Raw genomic sequence first — 23,428 nt, forward strand, 5'->3', positions numbered from 1 at the left:
CTATGCTTGTGCACTGTCAACAAATAAAGCCGCTTTTAAGTCCCCCGGAGCATAGTCACACTCTTTTCCAGAAGGTGGGAGAGAGACTGGTAGCTATATATATATATATATATATATGTATATATATATATATATATCTCTCACCAGCAAATCTCTTATCGTAAGAACAAGATCAGGGGACACAGCGGGGCTTCAGAAGGACTTTTAATAAAAGATTTGGGCATGACGCGTTTCAGCAACAGCCTTCCTCAGATGCCTCCATCTTTGACTCAAGTCCTTCTCGTTACTGTTCTTTTGTTGGCGCCTCCTCCCTTGGTGGTTGGGTGCACACCTGGCTCATAGCTGACACAGTAATTAGGATTGAAAAACTACCGGTCCCATAGTGCATCTTGCTTGCGGCGTGAATGCCCGGTGACGAATGCCCGGTGAGTTATTGCTTGTTGCCACGAAACCAGGAAGAGGACTTGGCCAGACTTGGACTTAAAAGTCTCCTGTCCCCTACTTTCAGCTCGCCAGGCCCTCCGGGGCTAGGGGACTGTTGACGACTGTGCAGTGACTGTGCCAACCCATGCAGTCATGGGTCAGGAAATGCTGACAGCCTCCGTTGCTTCCAGGGGCCGGGTGGCGGGGCACGACGGTCTGATCACTCAGGCAGAAACTCCTCCAATTGCCTGTGTAAGTCGCGACCACTTAGCGAAAGGGTCCCCTGTGCGTGTCACTGGCCAAACACGCTATAAATCACCAGCAGATCTCTTCCCGTAAGAACAAGAGCAGGGGACACAGCGGGGCTTCAGAATGACTTTTAATAAAAGATTCGAGCATGACGCGTTTCAGCAACAGCCTTCCTCAGATGCCTCCATCTTTGACTCAAGTCCTTCTCGTTACTGTTCTTTTGTAGGTGCCTCCTCCCTTGGTGGTTGGGCGCACCCCTGGCTAGTAGCTAACACAGTAATTAGGATTGAAAAACTACTGGTCCCATAGTGCATCTTGCTGGCGGCGTGAATGACCGGTGAGTTGTTGCTTGTTGCCACGAAACCAGGGAGAGGACTTTGCCAGACTTGGACTTAAAAGTCTCCTGTCCCCTACTTTCAGCTCGCCAGGCCCTCCGGGGCTAGGGGACTGTTGACGCCTGTGCAGTGACTGCGCCATCCCATGCAGTCATGGGTCAGGAAATGCTGGCAGCCTCCGTTGCTTCCAGGGGCCGGGTGGCGGGTCACGACGGTCCGATCACTCGGGCAGAAACTCCTCCAATTGCCTGTGTAAGTTGCGACCACTTAGCAAAAGGGTCCCCTGTGCGTATATACATATATAAAGTATCACCGTCCCATCTGTTCTCGGAGTTCCGGAAAAAACAGGTACAGACCACAGCGTGTTGAAGGTGCAGTCAGTATTCTGAGACCACGTGGGACACGGCCCACTTCTTTGTATTTTTCCAGGCTCTTTTTTTCCCACCATTTAGTAAGTTCTGTCTTTAATAGTTTTTCTAGGTTTTTTAACATTGTTTTTACGTCAAGATCAACACCTGAACCGTCCTTATTGCCATTGTGGGTTGTGTCTGTAGCTGGAAGGTTAGCAAATAGAGCATCCGCTATAGCTTCTCTGGCTCGCAGCGCGTCTGCCGATGTAGCCATTTTGTAATGTTATTAGTGTTGCTGTATGTAGCAAGAAGTATCTGCACTAGAGCGCCTGTTTATCGGTGTGAATGTGTTACACACAGTGCTGATGGTGTTGCAAACACGAATCTCATTCACCCGCCTCTTAGCCGCTTGTGAGGTGTAGCTAATGCCGCTTACCCTTCCGGAGTCACTCCTTCTCCTCGTCGGCGTCCTCCGACCTCCGTTGAGTCGTTGGCTGAGTCCGGGAACCAGGGTTGCGCGGGAAAGCGTACGTGTGCCTCAGGTTAGGCTACGGGGGGCTGGCTTGAAAGAAATACTCCTTCCGAGTTCCTCACAAACGCTGGCTGTATGATTCTGCCAGCCCGTTACGAAGAGAGGGTCCGTAAAAGGGAAGACGGCCAAACTTCCCCGAAATGTATACAAAGTATCACCGTCCCATCTGTTCTTGGAGTTCCGGAAAAAACAGGTACAGACCACAGCGTGTTGAAGATTTCAGTGCAGTTTATTGCTCAAGTTGTCAGCAGTTTTGGCATAGTAGCAGCATTACGCGTTTCGACAGTAAACTACTGTCTTGATCACATGACATGCATGCGGCCAATTAGAGCTTTTATATCGGTGAAAAGACAGTGAAAACAGACACCATAAGCCGCAATTTTCTGAAATCTCAAATGTAAACATATAACACAATATTACTTGACATATTGTTAGAGATTTACAAATAAGTATTTGCATACGGACAAATGTGCAAAAATCGCAGTTTACAATAAAATAATAAATATGTAAACAGAGTGTAAGTGCAAGTGCTAAAAAGTTGTAAAAAGATTAAATTCAAACACCGACACAATTTAAAACCTTATTGATAAAATATCCATATTAAAATCATATGAAAATCAATCAATATAGAGAAGCTCCATCCATAAAATGTGCATATGTATAATGTGTGCAGATTCTTCTAATGGCATTTGATGGAAGTGAAGTAGATAATAAGACTGAAAATGGCCATATTATGACAACCTCATGTGAGGTTGTGGTGTATACTTCACATCAGAATACATACCTCATATAAAGTGCTAGTGCTAGAATGGTATGTTTAAAATTGATAACAAAAATTTGCCAAAAGTAGGATGAGCTTGCAAATAATTTACGTGCACAAATATAGGCGGATGTTGAGTATGTAATGAGTTAAACCCAGGTGCTATTATCGGCAGTCATTACATCAATAGATTGTTGAAATCTCGAGTAGAACCGGGGACCCAGTAAAACTGTTGATAAAAACTCATCTAACAGTAAAAGCCTGATAAAATAACACAATGTAATGGTATAAGACATAATGGTAAAAATACAATGACAGATATAGAAAAATGTAATAAAACAGGATGTACGACCCAGATATGTGAATTCCATAGAAGTAAATTACAGGAAATGGTGCAATTCATCTCCATTGTTCAGACCATTTGGCATTTTGGAATCTAGAGTCAGGATGTAATATGACTCGAGTTGCCGCAATTTCTTCTCCCTGTTGCCCCCTCTGATGGACTTGGGTACCATGTCTATGACAAAGTAGCTGAGGTCATTGAGATTGTTGTTGTGTATATGTTTAAAATGACGTGCCACAGGGTAACTAGGGTCCGAATTAACTATTGCTCTCGAGTGCTGTAGGATCCGGTTAAAGACTTGGAGTTTGGTACTCCCTACATATCTGAGTTTGCAAGTACATTGTAAGACATAAACTGCAGACTCAGTGCGGCATGTGAGCATTTTAGAGATTTTGATAGGATTAGATGCCACCATTCCTGTAACTTCATTCATATTGATGCCGAATCTGCAAGCTCTGCATGAGCTGCATTTGAAAAAGCCCTTTCTGGTGTTGGTTAACCAGTTACTAGTGGTTCTGGTAACTTCTGGACTTGATCTTACTAATGCGTCTCTCATGGATGGCGCCCGTCTGAAAGTAATGTTAGGCAATTCGGGCATCAATTGGGACATAGTGAGGTCTGTTTTAATAATGTGCCAATTCTTATAAATAATCCTTTTGATTTGTTTATTTTGTTGGCTGTACGGTGTAATGAGTCTAATGGTGTTTTCAGATTCAGTCTTTTTAGTAATGGGACATGATACTTCATTCAATTCTACATTATCGCTATGTGTATTGGCTCTATCCATTGCTTTGAAGAGTTCCTTTTTATTATATCCTCGAAGGATAAATCTGTCAAATGCCCCCAATTGACATATCTTGAGGTCCTCATCTGTGTTACATATAAGTTTGATCCTCAAGAATTCCCCATAAGGGATACTTTTGATCAAATGATAGGGGTGGGAACTCGTAGCATGCAGTATGGCATTGCCTGCTGTGCTTTTTCTATGTAGTTTGGTGTGAATGGAGTTGTCTTTGATATAAATTTCTACATCTAAAAACTGTATAGACATGTCACTTATATCTGCCGTGAAGTTCAGGTTTAGATCATTGACGTTTATGTTTTCGACAAATTTGAGTGCTGTTTCTTTGTTGCCCCTCCAGATAACAAACACATCATCTATATAACGCCACCATCTGATGACATGAGTGTCAAACAGCTCCTTGTGGGTGGTTCTGGGGACATGTTCCTCCCACCAGCCCACGTGAAGGCACGCGTAGCTGGGGGAAAAACATGCCCCCATCGCCACCCCGCGTAGTTGCTGGAACACTTCTTTGTTGAAAATAAAGAAGTTGTTTGTTAAACATATGTCAATCATGTTAAGTAACATAACATTGTGTTTGTAAAACATACTGGGGCGCTTAGACAGAAAATATTCATTGGCAGCTATACCATCAGAGTGTCCAATGCTGGTATATAAGGAACTGATGTCCATAACCAAAAAGCTATATTCTTGATGCCATTCAATAGTTTGAAGTTTGGATAAGAAATGCTTAGTATCTCGAATATATGAGTCCAATTTCTCCACATGTTCGTGTAGGAAGAAATCCACGTATTTGGACATATTTTCCAGGAGTCCCCTTTGAGCTGAGATTATAGGTCTCCCTGGGACTGGATTGGTCATTTTATGTACCTTAGGAATGAAATAAATTACCGGAGTAATAGGATGGTCATTCTTTAAAAATTCAAACTCATATTTGGTCAACAGTCCCATTCTTTTCCATTCGGATAGATCTTTGAATACTTTTTCTTTGGTTTTCTTCAAGTCATTGAAGGTTGCTTTGATATAGCATTCACTGTCTCCCAGATGTCTGAGTGCTTCCGCCATATACATTTGCCGTGGCCATAAGACAATGTTGCCACCTTTGTCAGATCACTCGGGCAGAAACTCCTCCAATTGCCTGTGTAAGTTGCGACCACTTAGCAAAAGGGTCCCCTGTGCGTATATACATATACATATATATATATATCCGCCTTGTGTTTGGCTGAACACAAGCCACTTCTACGGCGGGCACACGGCAGGGGTAGCCACCCCCATATATCCACCTCAAATCCAATGCGTTGCTCGCTGATTACAGCAGGAAACCAACAAAGGAGTCGTGACCACAATTTCAAAAGCGTGTTTATTTTGACAACGGCTAGGTCCCGACGCGTTTCGGAGTTCCCTTCACTCCTTTATCATGTTGGTTTCCCGCTGTATTCGGCGAGCAACGCATTGGATTTGTGGTGGAGATATATTTATATATGCAAAAAAGAAGCAGAAAACTCTGGGTAGTTCTCAAGTTTAAGTGGAAAGCAGCTCCTGTATAGAGCACTTTCAACACCAGCGACACTCTAGATCTGCTCACCTCAAATGTCTGCTTTTCTATCAAAGTCTTTAAGCATAGTATTAGCATATTGCCATCCACGGCGATTTAGAAAGGGACAAAGTTATTTGCCATTTCTACAGCAAAGTCTTTAAGCATAGAACCAGCACAGTGCTGTCCTTGCGGAGATGGTAAATGGCATAAGCCATTTACCACTCCAGGCACAATATTATAGCTTTGAATTGGTAAAACACCAACTAAGCCAACCTGAAATGAGTAAAGGCAACCCCTGACACAATGTTTCGCTCTAATTAGAGCTCTTCAGAGAGGTATAGCTTTGTCCAGACACAAGGGTGCACCCAGTACAAGTAAAAAAAATACCCTTTCAGGCATAGAGTGACAAACAAATTATGCAAAAAGAAGCAGAGTTTAGGTGGAAAGCAGCTCCTGTATAGAGCACTCTCAACACCGCCGACACTCTAGATCTGCTCACTTCAAATGTCTGCTTTTCTATCAAAGTCTTTAAGCATAGGATTAGCATAGTGCCATCCACACTGAGATAGAAAGGGACAAAGTCTTTAAGCATAGAACTCTATATATATATATATATATATTCACTGAAAAAACCATAGGTTTCACACATGTTATAGTTAGTGGAAATTTTACTGATAAAAAACCAATGAAATTCCCCCGTTATAGTTACTGTAGGCAACTATAACTCACGCGACCGCAATCCTCTGCTGATGCTAATACTGTATTTAGACACTTATTTGCCCATGTCTTCTTCCATTAAATTTTAGCTATACATATATTACAAATATTTTTTTTTCATAAAGACACATATGTCATCAGCAGAGGATTACGGTCGCGTGAGTTATAGTTGCCTACAGTAACTATAACGGGGGAATTTCATTGGTTTTTTATCAGTAAAATTTCCACTAACTATAACATGTGTGAAACCTATGGTTTTTTCAGTGAATTTGCAAGGTTTTTTAAATGCTAATTCCTAACTATAACGTGTGTGAAACCTATGGTTTTTTCAGTGAATATATATATATATATATATGCACGGTTTTAATCAACTTTAATAAGCCCTGTACATTTGGTGGCCTTCGGCCACCAAAAGCACAGGGGGTGGGGTCAATGTGGATAGTGTTTTTTTTATTTCAATTTTATAATTTCATGTTGCCAAAATTTAGTTTTTTTTACCTATTAATAAGCCCTGTACATTTGGTGGCCTTCGGCCACCAAAAGCACAGGGGGTGGGGTAAGTGTGGATAGTGTTTTTTTTATTTTTATTTTTATACCGTACGCTTACGGTAAGCGTACGGTAAGCGTACCCCGCGAAATTGCCGAAAAAAAAATAAAACCGTTTTTGCTCTTGGGGGATGTTTGTGGACTCCCTCAACATGACTATGTGGGAGGGAGTTGTCAAAACAGCCCCGTAACATGTTTTTGGCCATCATGTTTGATAAACAACACTCAGTGCGAGAGACAAAATGGCGGCCGCCACTTCCTGGTTTCGGCCGATTCGAATGTTCTAAGAGCCAATCAGAATCGCGCTCGCGCACGCCACCGTACGCTTACCGTAAGCGTACGGTAAGCGTACGGTAAGCGGGCTCAGATATATATATTGATTTAAAGGCTATTTTCTCAGAATCTACTGAACAGATTTACACCAAACCTACAAAAGGCACTTCCTTGACCTAGGGACTACCTCTCTGCCAAATTTTGAGTAATTCTGTTCAGCCGTTCGGGCTGTAGCTCGTTCTAAAGGTCCTATGGAAAAATGCATGGGAAAAACGCGTTTTGGGACCCCCCTTTTATCTCAGCCCCCGCTTGACGGATCCCCCCGAGACTTTCAGGGTAGGAGCGGAGCGTAGCGCCCCACCTATTTTGAGAAATTCGCGAGGATTCGTCGACCGGCGCCAAAGTTATTCAAAATAGAATGTTGAGGTTTTCCTATGGAAACGTGGTCCTAACTATAACTACCTACTGGCGACCGCCAGTAGGTAATATATATATATATATATATATATATATATATATATATATATATATATATATATATATATATATATATATATATATATATATATATATAATTCAATAAATGCTACATCATTAAAGTTGCCATACTTAAATTAATTGAGAACCAGTTAAACAAAAATGGTCTAAAAATTAAATAGTAAAATATATTATCAGTGAACTGTTGACTAAATTACCACAAGCTGTACCAAATGCCCATACTTTTGCTCACAAAAGTGCATCGTGTAGTCCCAGATCTCCAATTATTTAAAGAGTCAGAGCTGTGTAAATATTGAATAAATGGTGTAAATAAATAAGAACTAGGAAATGGTCCAGTTCTGCACTTCAGACTTTGCGGCAGGTACTAGCCACCTTTCTCTTGCAAACTGTTTCCATTGCTCCTGGGTTGATGTTCAGGGAGGTGTCATTATCTAAATCTGGAAGATCAACATATGTCTTCATTCTAGTACAGTTTGCCAAGACACAGCTATGTGCCACTGTAAGTCCTACACCCTGGGAACATGACTTCAGGAGGTTAGAATGCCCCTTCTGTACGTGTAAGGGAGCTACCGACGACGAGACACTTTTTTTCCAAACTCATGTTTACCTAGACGTCTAGTGGTCTGGCTTCTGCCCTACCGAAAAATATCAAAATATCACGTACATCCTTGAACAATGTCTGAAAGCAGTATAAAAAAACCTTCCGTACTTAGAGGCAACCTTCGCCCTCTGAGAACATGGAACCACCACTTAAGTGTTGTCCCTTCTTACATTTGAATTTACAAAAATCATGGATAGATAGAGTTTCCCCTGCTATAATATTTCGATGTAGGGATTTTGTTTGGCAAGCAGTAATTTTTCAAGTTCAACCCGTTTTGCCCCGTAGAAACCTCCAAAAGATTCCCTGCGCTATAAGATTCCAAGCCAGGTTTTACTTTCATTGCCATCGAATTTCGCCTTGATCTGTCAGGGAGCAAGATTTGTATCCACTCGTAGAATCAATAATACTGATGCTTAACTAGTTATTGGTGTCCAGTATTCCCACCCTTGAACGTGAATTACATATTTATTGATTGTGTTTAACAATGTTACGATGTTAATAGAGAAAACCTTGTTATTGAATTATTCTTCATAACTCGGCATTAGTAATTTAATAAAAGAAACATTGTGCACGCCCATGTGCAAAGAGGAGCACAGCAACACAGCTTTCCTGTGCCCAGTTCCCGCCAGGAGAGTGGGCATTGGGATAGGGGCCCAAGGGGTGCACAGAAGTGCAAGGGTTTTCCTTAAGAAACGGTCTAGCTTAATGGAGTTGAAAGCATCCTCAAATAAATAAATGTAGGCCAAGGAAAGAGATCTGCTAGAAGAAAACTGTTTTGTGATCTGCAGCTGAAGACAGAAACGTTGCGTGATTGTGCCTGTCTTTTCGATACACCTGCTGAAGCAGAGCATAGAATTCGAAATTCTCAAACACAGTCCTAAGGACATTAAAGTGACAACTTTCCAGTTTTCACATGGCGATGCAGAAAGGGGGAGGGTCATTCATTTAAGGGAGAGAGTTGCCTATTTTTTGTGAAACCTTTACTGAGTTCGCCAAAAGTTAGGACCCTTCCTTAAGGAACACATGCATTCATTATTATATGAACAATCTCTGGGGTCTCAGAGACGGATGGAATACAGAAATATCAAGAGGGATTTCGTCAGGCTAAGGATGGGGCTTCTTTTTTCCTTTTGGCAAATTGGCGCATTGCGCTACTGTGGGGAAATTGCCATAAGTTACATTATGGGATCCTTTTTTAACTGGTCTATGGGATGCATGAAATTTTGCACCTACATTCAAATATAATGTGATGTTATGTTAGGACATTTTTAAGGCGCGCGATTACCAGAGGTGTCTTGACGCTATTAGATGAGGTCGGAGAGTGGAGACTTAGATGTTAAATAGCCAGGTTTTTATCTCCTTCCTGAACAATGTCAATGAAGGGATAGCTTTGAGGTGGGGTGGGAGGCTGTTCCAGAGTTTGATGGTGTTGAGGACTATACCTCTGCCGCCCCAATGCATCTTTTTAAATGACGGAACTGCTAAAAGGTTGGCCTTGGCCGACCTGAGTTCTCTATTAGGCTTACATCTCTTGAAAGCCACCTGTGGAAATCAGGGCCTGAGCTATGCAATCCTTTGTGGGCCAGGAATAGGGCCTTAAATGTAACCCGGCTGCGCATGGGAAGCCAGTGCAGCTTGCGAAGACCCTGCTTAATGGAATGGTATTTAGGAAGATTAAGGACCAGTTTTGCTGCGGCATTTTGGACCAGTTGTAGTCGACTCATATGTTTTTCTACAACAGTTAGATAAAGAATATTACAATAGTCCTAGGCCTAGGAAGAACAAGCAGGTTTATTAGAGTTTTTCTGTGGCTGTCTGGGATAAAAGGAATCATTTTTCTTATCATTTTAATGAAATAGTAGGCTGCGAAGTGACTGATGATATATGCGAGCCCATGTTCAGGATATCATCAATGATGATTGCCAATTTCTTAACTTTAGTCACAGGGCGAGGTGGTTGTGGCAAATTATCAGGCCAACAATTGGTGCACCAGGCTGGGGAGGGATTGCTGAACACCATTATCTCCGTTTTCCCTGCATTAAGTTTCAGTCAGTGCCCACTCATCCAGCCACTGATTGCCTTGATGCAGTTACAGCATTTTGAGGGCCTGATGAGTCATTGTGAGCTGCAGCAATTATTAGCTGAGTATCGTCTGCATAGGAAGTTACCTCCAAATTGAAACTTTTTATGAGCGGTGCCAGTTTTGCAACCTAAATATTAAAAAGCGTGAAGCTAAGGGACGACCCTAGTGGAACTCCACAAGGCAGTGTGTAGGGTAAGGAGTTAAAATTCCCTAATGCTACTGTCTGAGAGCTGTCACTTAGAAAGGAGGAAAGAAGGTCCAGGGTGATCCCCTTAACTCCTATTTCCTTTAGGCATCCTATGAGAGTGGTGTGATCAACAGTATCGAAGGCCGATAAATCTAGTAAAATCATCACTGCTGAGCCTCCGCCATCGACTGCCTTCCTTACTTCCTCCGTTGCCTTGACCAGGGCGGTTTCTGTGCTGGGCCCAGGTCGGAAGCCACACTGGGAGGAGTCCAGGAGCTGATTGTTGAAGATGTATTTAGACCGTCCCAGATTAATTATTTTCTCACATATTTTAGCAGGGAGGGGTAGTCGAGCTATAGGATGATAGTTGGCCATGTCGTCTACTTTTAGGTTGGACTTTTTTTAAGAGAGGATGGATGGATGCTTGTTTCCAGGCTGAAGGGAATGTCCCGGGGGTGAACATGGTATTACAGATCTGAGATTGCTTCCTGGCAATAATGTCAGGGACCAGTTTCAGATCTTTACTGGGCAGGGGTCGTAGGGGGAGCCCGATTTGGCTTGCAAGAGTAGGGAACTAATTTGTTGAGGTGAAGTGGCAGAGAAGAGTGCAAAAGAACAGTCTCCTAATGTATCCTCAATAGGGGTTCCAGTGGTATGAGGGCCCCCCTTATCGACATACTGGAAAATAACATTTACTTTCTCTTTGAAGGCGGTAGCAAGGGCATCACAAAAAGATTGGTTATCCGAGGGTTTAATTTTATTTGAGATGGTCATAAGTCTCTGACCAACTTGAAAAATGTCTTTGTATGAATTGGCTGCCTTGTCAATTGTCTGGACAAAGTAGCTCCTCTTTTCCTTTTTTATGAGGTCTTTGTATGAAGTTAAGGCCTTCTGGTATAGTAGTTTTTTATGGTTATTATAGTTTTTTCTCCAAATCCTTTCTTGCCTTCTGCAGGCTTGTTTTTAATGCCTGAGGGCTTCTGAGAACCAGGGAGCAGTAGGTCCCTTCCTAAAGGAGCGCTGATTTTTAGTAGGAACTAGCGCCCTGAAGGTGTCAGACAACCAATTCGTATATAGCATGCGGCCGCTGACTCAGCCTAGTCAGGTACGGGAAGGTAGTGCTCAGCTAAGGACAGTTCCAGAGTAGCAGCGTTTATTTTGCTCCAGTCTAAGCAGTTGACGGTGGTTGGGCCATTCTGCCTAGGAGGCCGATTGCTAAGGTTTTCCGTAGAAAACCTGATGACCGAATGATCCGACCAAATCACCGGAAGGATGTTAGTAATTTTTAAAGATTCATCATTAGAGAACAGTCCGTCTAAAGTATGACCAGCTGAGTGCGTAGGCTTCTTAACTAACTGTTCTAGTCCTAGAGAATTTGCAATATCAAGGAGATTGGCTGTGTGTTTATCGTCTGAGGCCTCAAGGTAGAAGTTGAAGTCTCTTAGTAAAGAATTGGGAAAGGAGACTACTCTCTGCTAAAACTTGAAAAGTCTGGTAGAACTTATTTTTATTGCCTCCCGGGGGTCTATAGAGAAGGATACCAGACAAAAGAACTTGGCAGTCTCTAGTAATTTTGAACAGGACTGCCTCGTTGTTTCAAATAGTCACGTCCGTGCAGAATGCGGAGAGTATATTGCGATAGATAAGTGCTAGCCCACTGCCCCTTTTAGCATGTCTGTCTTGCCCAAAGAGGGCATAGTCCTTGGGGACGGCGCTCACAAAATAAGCAGTGTCTCCCCAAGTCTCAGTGATAAATAGACAGTCCGACCCTGCTGTGTCAATCAGCTTTGCGATCTCTATTGAATGTTTAGGAGGCAAGCGGGCATTCACTAACGCCCAATTGAATCTTAGTTTTGTGGAAGGACACAGCTTTTTCAGAGGGCCCTAAGGAGAGCCTTTGGTCCCAAAGAGAGCCTGATACTGCTTTACTCCGCTATGGCTGTAAACAGAGCAAACTGATCTTGAATGCAGACTCGTTTCGATTCTGTGTGTTTAGTGCGTGGTTGTCTGAATAAAACCGCCATCTTGGAATAGTGATTTCTACCAAAGAGTCAGCAGTCATTCACGTAAAATGAAAATGGAACACTCTTGCTAGCAACGTGTTAATCTATCTAAGGAAACCCACCAGTAATTCTTATGTTGATACTTGTAATATATGCAGCCTCAAATTATTATTTAAGAAGTGGGTTAGCATAATAAACGGGGTGACAAATGACAATGGTTCCTTTCTCTACTACTGTGGGGATATTGTTTTCTTTCCTATGATATTCTTTTCCTCTGGTCCGCTCCTATGCAGACATTGTCATGGACTGCCCAAATAGTCTCTCTGCTGATAAACATACACACAAACATGTGGAAAGGGATGTTAAGTAGAACTCTTGTAGTGGACTTAGGGAGGAGCCAAGCTGGCGGAGGGGCGCAGCTTTCTCCTATCCTCTTGCATCACACCTCAAGCTCCAACTAGAAGGAAACAGGGAAAGGAGGTCCTGAGCAAGAACTGCACTGGCAGTATATAACTGCTCTCAGTAGATCAAATACCTTTCAGTAGACACACACATAAGTTGGCTTTCTTTGGTTTTGGTAAAACCTCTAAGTGTGTACTGTACAAATCAAGGCCAGAGTTCCGATTTGATATGTATTGGCCCAAGCTGTTGGTGAATTTATTACCACCTTTGAAAAGAAAAACTCAATGTTGAGCATGGTCAGGTCAGGAATGCAGAGTCCGTTTCTGGAGAGCTTCCTTCTCCTTGGTAAACGATCACAAAATGCACCAAAAGTAAACAGGAGTGTCCAAGCAACATCAGGGAATGAAAAGAGGCAGTCAGCCGAGAGGACGCAACTGAACTTGGAGAAACAGGCAGCCAGGAGGCAGTGAGAGCCTGAGGATGGGCACCATGTTTGGCAGATAAAGAGCTCATGGAGGGACTCACTAAGCTCCAGAAGAGGAGCTACTGTGAGGAACAAAACAGTCGTGGTACCACTCCACGAAGTATTGTTGTTAGGAAGTGAGAGGTACCTCTGGGACATGTAGAACGAGCTTCAGAGGGTGTGAGATCCCAAAGCAGAGGATGGCTGACACCATGTTAGTGGCCTGGGGATCCGTACCTGACGCAGAAAGAATTGTGGACCCACTCCCCATTTCCCTGAGGAGGCATGAGGAGACTGAGATGCAGCCCTGAGTGCCTGAGATTGTCCTGCCAATTGCTCTAGGTCCTGGTATCAAGCCAGAGAAAGCATGCACAGGCAAAGGAGTAGAAAGCCATAAACTCCTGAGGTGGAAAGGTGGCAAAGACCCACGTGGAGTGGCAGAGGAGGAGGGAAGTGGACTTTGAATGGGGTCCCTGAAGAAACTCTGAGGCAGACCCAGTAGGAAGGCTGTAGTCTGGAATAGTGTGTAGGGAATATTGTGATACTTTAATATCATAGCCAAAGTATTGAGGGACAAAATATCAAAAGGTTGATGTATATAGGGAAGTATAGATTTAATATTCTTAACTCTTATGTACCTGAAATATATATATCTTCCGGGTCACCCCCAAACGTTTTGCCTTCCTCCTCCTATTTTTTGCTGAATTTGTTTTTGTTGGCCTTAGAACTCTGTGCACTTTACCACTGCTAACCAGTGCTCAACTGCTTGTGCTCTCTCATCTAAAACATTTTAACATTGACTTTTACCCAATTGGCACATTTAACTTACTTTTAAGTCCCTAGTAAAGTGGTACTACAGGTACCCAGGGCCTGTAAATTAAATACTACAAATGGGCTGCATCACTGATTGTGCCACCCACTTAGGTAGCACCTTAAAACATGTACCAGGCCTGCCATTGCAGCCTGAATGCAGTTTCAAACTGCTGTGTCGACTTGGCATTTAAACCCCCTTGCCAAACCTTAAATTCCCTTGTATTATATTTAAGTCACCCCTAAGTTAGGCCGTAGGCAGCCCATTGAGCAGGGTGCTGTGTAATGAAAAGGTTGGACATGTAATTTTACTTTTTACATGTCCTGGTAGTGGAAAACTCCTAACGTTTGTCACTACTATGAGGCCTACACCTCTCATAGGATAGCATTGGGATTCCTTATTACATTTGATAAGGTGTAATTTCCAATTGGGAGCTGGCAGCTATCTCATGTTTGGTGTATTTGGAATTGTGGTGAAGAGCCCTAGTTAATGATAAAGACAGGCTTTTTTTAATCATAAATATAACAAGCATTGGCATACCCAATAGGTCTCGCCTTTGGGACCTTTTAAGTGTTTAGCAAGAGCTATTGGCAATGCCAATGTGTTAAAGTTATGTTGTAGAAAAGTGTAGCTGCTGTCTAGCGTATCGAAACATTGTAATAATAAAAAAACAATAAAAATGTGTTGGTTCCTCTGGTCCACTTCATAAATGGAGAACCTGACATTGCCCTTCTGGCTTCTGCTTATGTCACAGTTCACTGGTGTACATTAGTGTAGAAATTGGTGGTGCAACCGCGAAATGAAATATTGTCTGTTGAAGCGCTCCATTACATTGGATTGTGGCTGTTCTTGCCCAACTCATCCAATTCTGCAGCCAGTGCACATATTTTTAGTCGCCCTCATTGTTTGTTTATTTATTTAATTTATGTATTTTAAACTTATGAAATCTGGCATGACTTTTTCGGTGAACCCATGAAGCCTACTGCACCTACCATTGGCTTTACTCCTTATCCAGGGCCACTACAATTGCGTGACGGAAAAGGACCAAATTAAGTGGCAGGGTTGCACAAATTATGCAGCAAGAAAAGGCAAATTAAGCAGCATAATTCGGCACATTTTATCATAGTTTTACTTCAATATTTGTACACCTGGCAATAGTGTCTGGGAATATGGTGCACTTTATTAGTTACAATTTAAAACCCAAATACAGCAATAAGTAACTTAAAAATGCGAGTCAAATCTAGCGAAAAGCATTCCGGTGCATGCGCAGGAATCTGAGTCGCTATAGTTTTTGTAACTTTTTATCCGTTTGAAAAATAAAAATGTGTTTTTATTGCAATCTGCAGATGATGGATGACGTGGCAAATGCGGCGAAGACAAAATTATGCGAAAATCGCCATGGCAGCAGAATCGCATAATTCCAGTGGCCCTGACCTTACCTACTACCATCCTTTTCAAGGGCAGAGTTAAGGAGGCATAGCTGGGGAAGAGAGGAGAGAAAGGCCCTGGCGTAAAGAGGGGTGCAGAGAGAGGGAACGCAGGGGAAATGAGGGAGAGAGAAAGAAGGAGTAGCAGCGTCTGGGTGTCAGAGATAGGGCTAGTAGACAGGCGAGGAGAGAGAACAGTACTCTCCCACTGTGACATTGAGAGCAGGAGCGTGGGGTAGTAGATGGGATGTTAGAGCGAGAGGGAGAATTTGAGAAAGGGATAATTAGTAATAGAGAGACAAAAGGGTTAGATCAGATAGAATGAGAGGGTGAGAGGGAGAACAGTATAAAGTCGGTGTGATAGTAAGAGGGAGAAAGGGGTAGCAGAGAGGATGGAGAGAGAGAGAGACAATGAGAGAAAGAGTGAGTGGAGAGGGGTAGATGGGATGGGAGAGAGAGGCATAGATGGTGGACGGCAGAAGCCGCAAGAGAACGAGGACAGAGACTAAAGGGAGGGCACAAAGGAGGACAGAGAAAGAGGGGAGCGGAGAAAAAGAAAAGCAGACTGTTACTGTCAAAGGAAGGAAAGACAGACGGGCTAGCGGAGGGGGAGACAGAGGGCAGAGAGAAAGAGAAGAGGGCAGTGGATGAAGGCAGGGGGGGGTCTGACAGAGGGAGCCTGGCAGATGAGCTGGGAGAGAGGGTGAGAGGGACGGCAGGATGGGAGAGAGAGAGGGTGAGAGGGACGGCAGGATGGGAGAGAGAGGGTGAGAGAGATGACAGGATGGGAGAGAGAGGGTGAGAGAGATGACAGGATGGGAGAGAGAGGGTGAGATAGATGGCAGGATGGGAGATGGGCTGAGGGAGACGGCAGGATGGGAGAGGGTGTCAGACAGCGAGGGAGTAGGAGAAGCCGCTTGCGGACAGGAGTGGGAGAAGCAGTGACGCTGTTACAGACAGAACAAGGGAAGGAGGGAGAGAGTGACGGGAGGGAGGAACTTCAGGAGAGGGGGCGCATTAGGAGAGCAGAGAGTGACACTGTCAACAAAGCACGGGAAGGCATGAAGAAAGGAGACGCTTGCAGAGGTGACAGGGAGAGAAGAATAGAGAGACAGCCATTGTGGAAGGGCTAGAGACAGAGGGTACTTGATGGAAGCACAGCTCAGCGACCGCTGCTCTATTTTAGGAAGAGTCTTGCGCTGTCAAATAGACGCAGGCAGCCCGAGGCGCGTCTGTGATCGCTGAGCTTGTTTGCGAGATGTTTGTCGCGAGCAAATGCAGTGCCTTGATGGTTACCCTGAAATAACAAGCATTGTTATTTCAAAGCAATTTCAAAGCAAAGCAAAGTTACGCGGCTCACTGAGAACATCAAAGCGGAGCAAAGCAATTTCAAAGCAAAGCAAAGTAACGCGGCTCACTGAGAACATTAAAGCGGCCGCGAAAGTGATCGCGATCAAGCGCGGCCAGCGATGTGCTTAATGAACATGACGAGGAAAGCCATATGGTGCCTCAGCTTGCAAGCGTGTGCCCGTTCACATGCACTCAAGCTCTAGGCCGGCCATGGTAGCATTTTTTGAAGCCCTTACTAAAAGACTCACCAGACCAGCGCATGCGCTGGGTCAGGCGAGACCTAAAAATGCCTCTTTTAGAAAGTTGTCAGTTTTCTTCCCTGAGCCCTTTTGTGCCTATAGCCTGGCCTGGGTCACATGACTGGGTGTAACTGACAACCTTTGTGCATTCCTCCCAGACTGTCACACAATAGGGGCCTGAATGGGCAATCTTCTCAAGAATGGGGGGGAGGGGGGCAGAGGGTTGGAGGTGAGCACAGCCCCACTTACAACTGAATAGCCTGTACTCTGCCTTCACACAAAAGGCCTAACAACCCTGTATTGACACTTAAGCCAGCTTGGAGCCAGGGCAAGGAAGGCAGGGAGTTTAATGCATTTCAAAGCCACTGTTTAGAAGCTTCTCCCACCTTCTAGAGCCAGGACACCAGAGTATAAAAGTAGGACCTCAAAAACCAACTCTTCAATACACTTCTGAACCCTTGGATACTCTGCCAGGAAGAAGGACTGCAGTGCTGCTATATGAACTGCCACACTACTGGACTGCTGCTCTGAAAGAACTGCTGCTCTGCTCTGCTGTGCTGACCTGACCCATTTCCTGCAGAAGAAGAACTGGACCTGCAACTTCATCTTGAACCCAGGACCCCAGAGTGACTCCAAGGGCTAGTCTGCTGGCTTCCTGATCTGAGCCTTACAGACATAAAAAGCTCCCCAACCAGCTCCTGAACCTAGCTGCAGCAAGTTCCTGACCCCCAAGTGGTGTCTCTCAGATCCTTTAAATCTGCGATGGGGCAGGGGGACACTGCATATTCTGATTCACGCACTTACTAAATACAACTGATCTGACAGGGGATGCTAGTTGGGGCGATAAAATGTGAAGTGGTTAGAGTGGAGCCTAGACTTGTCGGGCAAACACACTAAAAGTACTACACAGATAGAATCAGTGGCTGCCCTGGGATGGAGGACCACCAATGTCATGTGGAAGCTGAAATAAGGAGCCATTTGGAAATCCTGGCTGTCTGATAATAAAAGATCCAAGGGCAAGGATATATCGTAACTGAAAGGCTATACCTCTGCTGTGGGAATCACTGAAAATAATGCATATAATTGTCCAGACCCCCAAATTGGCCCATTTTGTGGGGCAGTTCTTAAAGAAATTAATGTAGAGGTGGGCACTGCTTGTACAGGTTCTAATAAAGGAGATACGACATAAACAAGTAATGCATGTGTGACCAACGTAGTGACCCAGATATGGGCGAAAGTGGTGGCTATAAAAGAGCAAGATATTGATCTGCAGGAAAAACAGAAGGGTCCAAATTATTGCTCCTGTCACAACAATGTACTCAGTTACTGGGGTGTCCCTAGAGGTTCAGAAGGTGACAACATGATAGCCCTCGTCTAAAAGCTGCAGCTTTCTTCAGAAATCATCTGTAAGATCCATCAATCAAGCATAGCTGCACTCAGAAGCTAACAACTTTTAAGGCCCAAAGAAAGTCCACAAGTAGAGCATTCTAGACCCCCTCATAAGAGTTTGCTTTTATGAAGATGTAAAAAAATAATAATGGGGAAAGTGAGACCAAAGGAAACAGTTATCTTCAAGACGATCAAGCTTCCGTTCATTCAAGTTTTACCACAGATAAACCTTAGAATGGGACGAGACTGCCAAATGATATCTGAGTTATTCAGGGAACACAACAGTCCACGACAGTGGGGTAAACTCTTCAAACTCATTTTCAGCTGAAATGACAGACAGCTGGCAGTTAAATCCTTAACAATAGGAAAATAAATACCTAGGTAAAAACACAGAAAGTTGTGAGAAGGAAGGCCAGGCATCAGAGAAGAAGAAACTTTACTCCATGTGGCAGATGATGATGGGACACAGATGTACTAAACAAGGGAATACAATATGGACATTGCAGATGTCAAGAAGGATATCTTCCCAGGGAGCACTGAGACTGAGAATGAGGAGAAAGCAGGATAGAGTGATGTAATATGACCTGAACCCCAATGGAGAATTAAAGAGGGCAGTAACAAGTGCTGAGAGAGGTCTCACTATGTAGTCTGGGCAAGGGCAGGAGTGAGAGGAGGAGTTAACTAGAGGCTGAACTAAGGTTGCCAGAGAAACTCCACAAAGGCACCCTCTCCCAAAACGTGGAGGAAAATGCTATGATCCCATCTCAGTGAGATCACAAAGCAATTCTTAGGTTAATTTGAAAATGAAAGCATAACATTTGTGACTTCCAAGGGTCTCGTCAGAAAGCTGACTGACACATCTTATTTTTGCAAATGTGTGACTTTACTTTGTTCTCATGAAAGGTAAGGAGCAGCCTTATTACATTAATAGAGATTTTATTGTTAGTTTCTGGGGTCATTTTACTAAGAAGGATCAAACATGATGGATGGAATTCTTGAATTATTTGAACATGCTGGTAGTTACTGTGGTCTACATTAGAGTCCATCGTTTTTTAAAATACTGTGGCGCTACCAACAGGGATAATCACAGGAATTTCAGTATTGGCTCCGTAATACATAGCTTTTAATATCAATCCCCTTAAGAGGAATTCCACTCAACACACCAGATTTGCCCTTCTGAGCTTCTGACCCCTTTCAATTATTTCAGAATTTTGTGGTACTCCATTGTTAATCTGCATCTGCCATTTTTTGAAACCAAGATAACTTGCATGACCAGATGATTCAAAATAACATGCTTTGACTTAGTTATTTTTCTATTTCAGTACAAATCCAGTGACCACAAAGGAACATGATTTTTCTAATGACCATATCCTAAGAAAAATGCAAAAGCACATGCATGAAGCATATCCCTCTCTAAGGAAAGCATTTCTTGTGTTGGATGATGTAAGTTAACAGATTTTGTTATTATAGAAATGGAGCCTACAAACGTTTGTATCACATCAATTCACACTTCTCTGCAGCACTGATTTTCCCATCGCACACAGCTTTTTAAGCTTAAGAATCATATTTGTTTATTCATTTCAAAATAAAATGTACAAACCAAGACCAGAGCTGAAAAGTAGACAAAATTCTAAATTCAGCAAGGGGTAATTTGTGTAGATGCTTCAATTTTTTTTTATTCTACTAACTGTTGAAATTGAGTTTAAAAAAACAGCAATTTGTGCCAACGTTTTCACCTCTAACTTCTTCTAAGTATGACAGTTTTTTTAAAGCAATATACCATTACTTCCACTGGATCCTTCGAAGAACCCTAGGAACCCAGAGCCAATAACTGAGCTGCTGTATCATTTTATCAGGAGACCAGGGGGAACGCTGTGTGGTAAGACATATGTGCCGGCACGGTGATCCCACACAGAATTGTGAGGAAATTTAGATTTTTTCAGTTAAGGAAAACGTTTGGGAATCCATGCAAGCCACACATCTCTGGACTCCCCCAGGTGCCTAGTTTTCAGAAATGTGTGAGTTTGGTAGGTTTCCCTAGATAGCTGCCGAGCCCGGGACCAAAAACGTAGGTGCCCCCTTTGCAAAACTAGGTAGTTTTGTGATTAGTAATTTTGATGTCTCCACAATACGTTTTGGTCCCTTCCCTGTTATGGGTACTTGGCCTACGCAAGTGAGGTACAATTTTCATTGGGTAGCTTGGGGGAATGTGGGGTGGTAGGAAATTTGTGTCAGCCCGTGATCCCACAACTTTCCTACACAGAAACGTGAGAAAAATGCAGTTTTTTCAGCTAAATGTTAGGTTTGCAGGGGATTCTGGGTTGGAAATTTTAGGGGTTCCATGCAAGCCATACCTCCCTGGCCCCCCTGGGTGTCTAGTTTTTAGAAATGTCTGGGTTTAGTAGGTTTCTCTAGATGGCCGCCGAGTCCAGATTCAAAAACCCAGGTGACCCCCCTTGCAAAACCAGGTCGTTTAGTGATAGGTAATTTTGATGTTTCCACAATATGTTTTGGGCCCTTGCCTGTCGCAGTTACTTACCCACCCACACAAGTGAGGTACCATTATTATCAGGAAACCTGGAGGAACACTGGACAGTAGGAAATTTGTTTCAGCCCGGTGATCCCACAACTTTCCTACACAGAAACGTGAGAAAAATGTGATTTTTGTTCAACTAAATTTGAGGTTTAGAAGGGATTCTGGGTAGGAAAATGTTGGGGGGTCCACACAAGACATAACGTCATAAGCCCCTGGACTCCCCCTGGTGCCTAGTTTTTAGAAATGTCTGGGTTTGGTAGGTTTCCCTAGATGGCCGTCGAGCCCGGGGTGAAAAACCCAGATCATTCCCTTGCAAAAACAGGTTTTTTTGTGATAGGTAATTTTGATGTCTCCACAATATGTTTTGAGCCTTTACCTGTTGTGGGTACTTGGCCCACATACACAAGTGCGGTACCATTTTTATCGGGAGACCTGGGGGAATGCTGAGTGGTAGAAAAGTTTGGTTTTTCTGATATCAGTAGATTATGACTCAGTAATGCAAGGAAAATGTGGGACTAAAGTCACATTTTGAGGTTTGCATGGCATTGTGAGTAAAAAAAGTTGTTGGGATCCTTGAGAGGCATACCACCCAGTACTCCCCATTCTTCTTGTTTACATAAATATCTAAAGTTGGTAGATTTTCCCCAGAGACAAACTACACCAAGGCACAGAAAGACGTACAAGACAAATAATACTGCCTATCCATCTGTTCCTCAAGTATGCACACATACTGGTTGGATTTGGCACGAGGGTGAGTGAAAGGTTCAAAATTTATATTTTAGGAAATATACTGTTAATAATTAAAAGGTTAAAAACTTGAACTAATGACTCACAGCTCGTGAGCTGTAAAGCCATATCAAGGCACCAACCTCTGTAACAGGCCATTTACACACCTTTCATACCTGACACACATGTTCACTCCACCAGCTGCGGGCCCAGCACATTACAACACTCACATCAACAGACAATGTAGAGACAATGTACACCATGGGAGAGAAAGACAGAAAAGACAAATATTACTTCAAACTAACTATTCCTTAAGTACACAAACATACTGGTTGGATTTGGCACAGGGTGAGTGAAGGTTCAGAGCGTAACATTTTATTAACAAGAGATTTCACAAAAAGGAAATGTACTGTTAATAATTAAAAGGTTAAAAACCTGAACCACTGACTCACAGCTCGTGAGCTGTAAAGCCAAAGCTAGGCACCAACTTCTATAAAGGCCATTCACACACCTTTCATACTTGACACACACAAGGCCATTCACACCACCAGCCGCAGGCCCAGCAAATTACAACATTCACATCAACAGACAGTCCCATTCAAGTGCCCATCACATTCATACGTCCACATGATTGACACAGCAATCACACTGGCTGGCGGTTGACCTAGCGTGTGCAGTGGCGCTTGGCTAGCAGTGTGTGTAATGACCAGCAGCAAGTCACTACTCACACCGCCAGCCAAACTCCAGTCCACACACACTGTCAGCCAAACGCCAGTCCACGCACACCGCCATCCAAGCGCCAGTCTACGCACACTGCCAGCCAAGCCTCAGTCCACGCACACCACCAGCCAAGCCCCAGTCCACACACACCACCAGCTAAATGCCAGTCCACACACACCACCAGCCAAGCCCCAGTCCTCGCACACCACCAGCTAAATGTCAGTCCATGCACACCGCCAGCCACTCCCCAGTCCACGCACACCGCCAGGCAAGCACCAGTCCATGTACACCACCAGCTAAGCACCAGTCCATGACAGCCAGTCCATACACACCACCATGCCAAACACCAAATCCATGCACATTGTCATCAATTATTTATTTTAATAAGAAAGGAAACACAACCCCATTGGAAATAGATTAAAAACTATAACTACAAACTCAACAGCGGTAACTAAATACATCATTCTAATGCCAACCGTGAACCAGAACTACAAATATAAAACAATACAGACCAGGCAGTTCCCTATTAGACTCATGGTTGCTCCCAAAAACTCTTTTTAGTGTGATACAATCTGAAACATGTGGGCCCACACAGCCCAGGATTAGAAGGATAATCAGCACACTGCATATGAGTCTCCTTCTGTGTACTTCTTCGCAAACAGACTCTACATCTCTTACAAGGATTGTGTTTTTTTGGGTGAGGGAGGAATTAAATATGGAAAGTGGTGATCTTTCAATCGCGCCCCATCCTCCTCCACTCCAACTCTAGGAACACTTGCCTGTTCCACTACAATAACGCTGCCTATCACAGACTCCTGAAACTGACCAAAAATCATCCTTGACGCTGGAGAAAACTCCTTGAACACAACAAAAGCATTAAAAGTTGTTAAGTTGAAGAGATGGGTGGCCAACTTCTTAAACCAAATGTAAGTCTTATTGACAGCAGTGTAAGGTTCCAACCTCTGATCTACTCTATCTCCACCACCCATGTGCCTATTGTAGTCTACAATGCACACAGGTTTGCGCACTTCAGCAACCTGACCCCAAACAGTCACAGGTGAAGTACTTTCATCATAGATGGTAGTCAGCATGTAGACATCCCTCCTGTACACAAATTTCACAGCTA

At 43.5% G+C, this 23,428-nt stretch overlaps 1 protein-coding gene across 1 annotated transcript in view; it reads left to right on the forward strand.

The window, feature by feature from the left end:
- Positions 1-23,428, forward strand: part of EFCAB6 (EF-hand calcium binding domain 6) — an 879,195-nt gene that overhangs the window by 347,103 nt on the left and 508,664 nt on the right. The window contains exon 11 of the mRNA XM_085652469.1: positions 19,643-19,763. Within this exon, the coding sequence (XP_085508595.1) occupies positions 19,643-19,763 (121 nt within the window). The remainder of the gene's footprint in view (positions 1-19,642; positions 19,764-23,428) is intronic.

Source organism: Triturus cristatus, chromosome 4_1 (genome assembly GCF_964204655.1).
Source record: "Triturus cristatus chromosome 4_1, aTriCri1.1, whole genome shotgun sequence".
Classification (NCBI taxonomy): domain Eukaryota; kingdom Metazoa; phylum Chordata; class Amphibia; order Caudata; family Salamandridae; genus Triturus; species Triturus cristatus.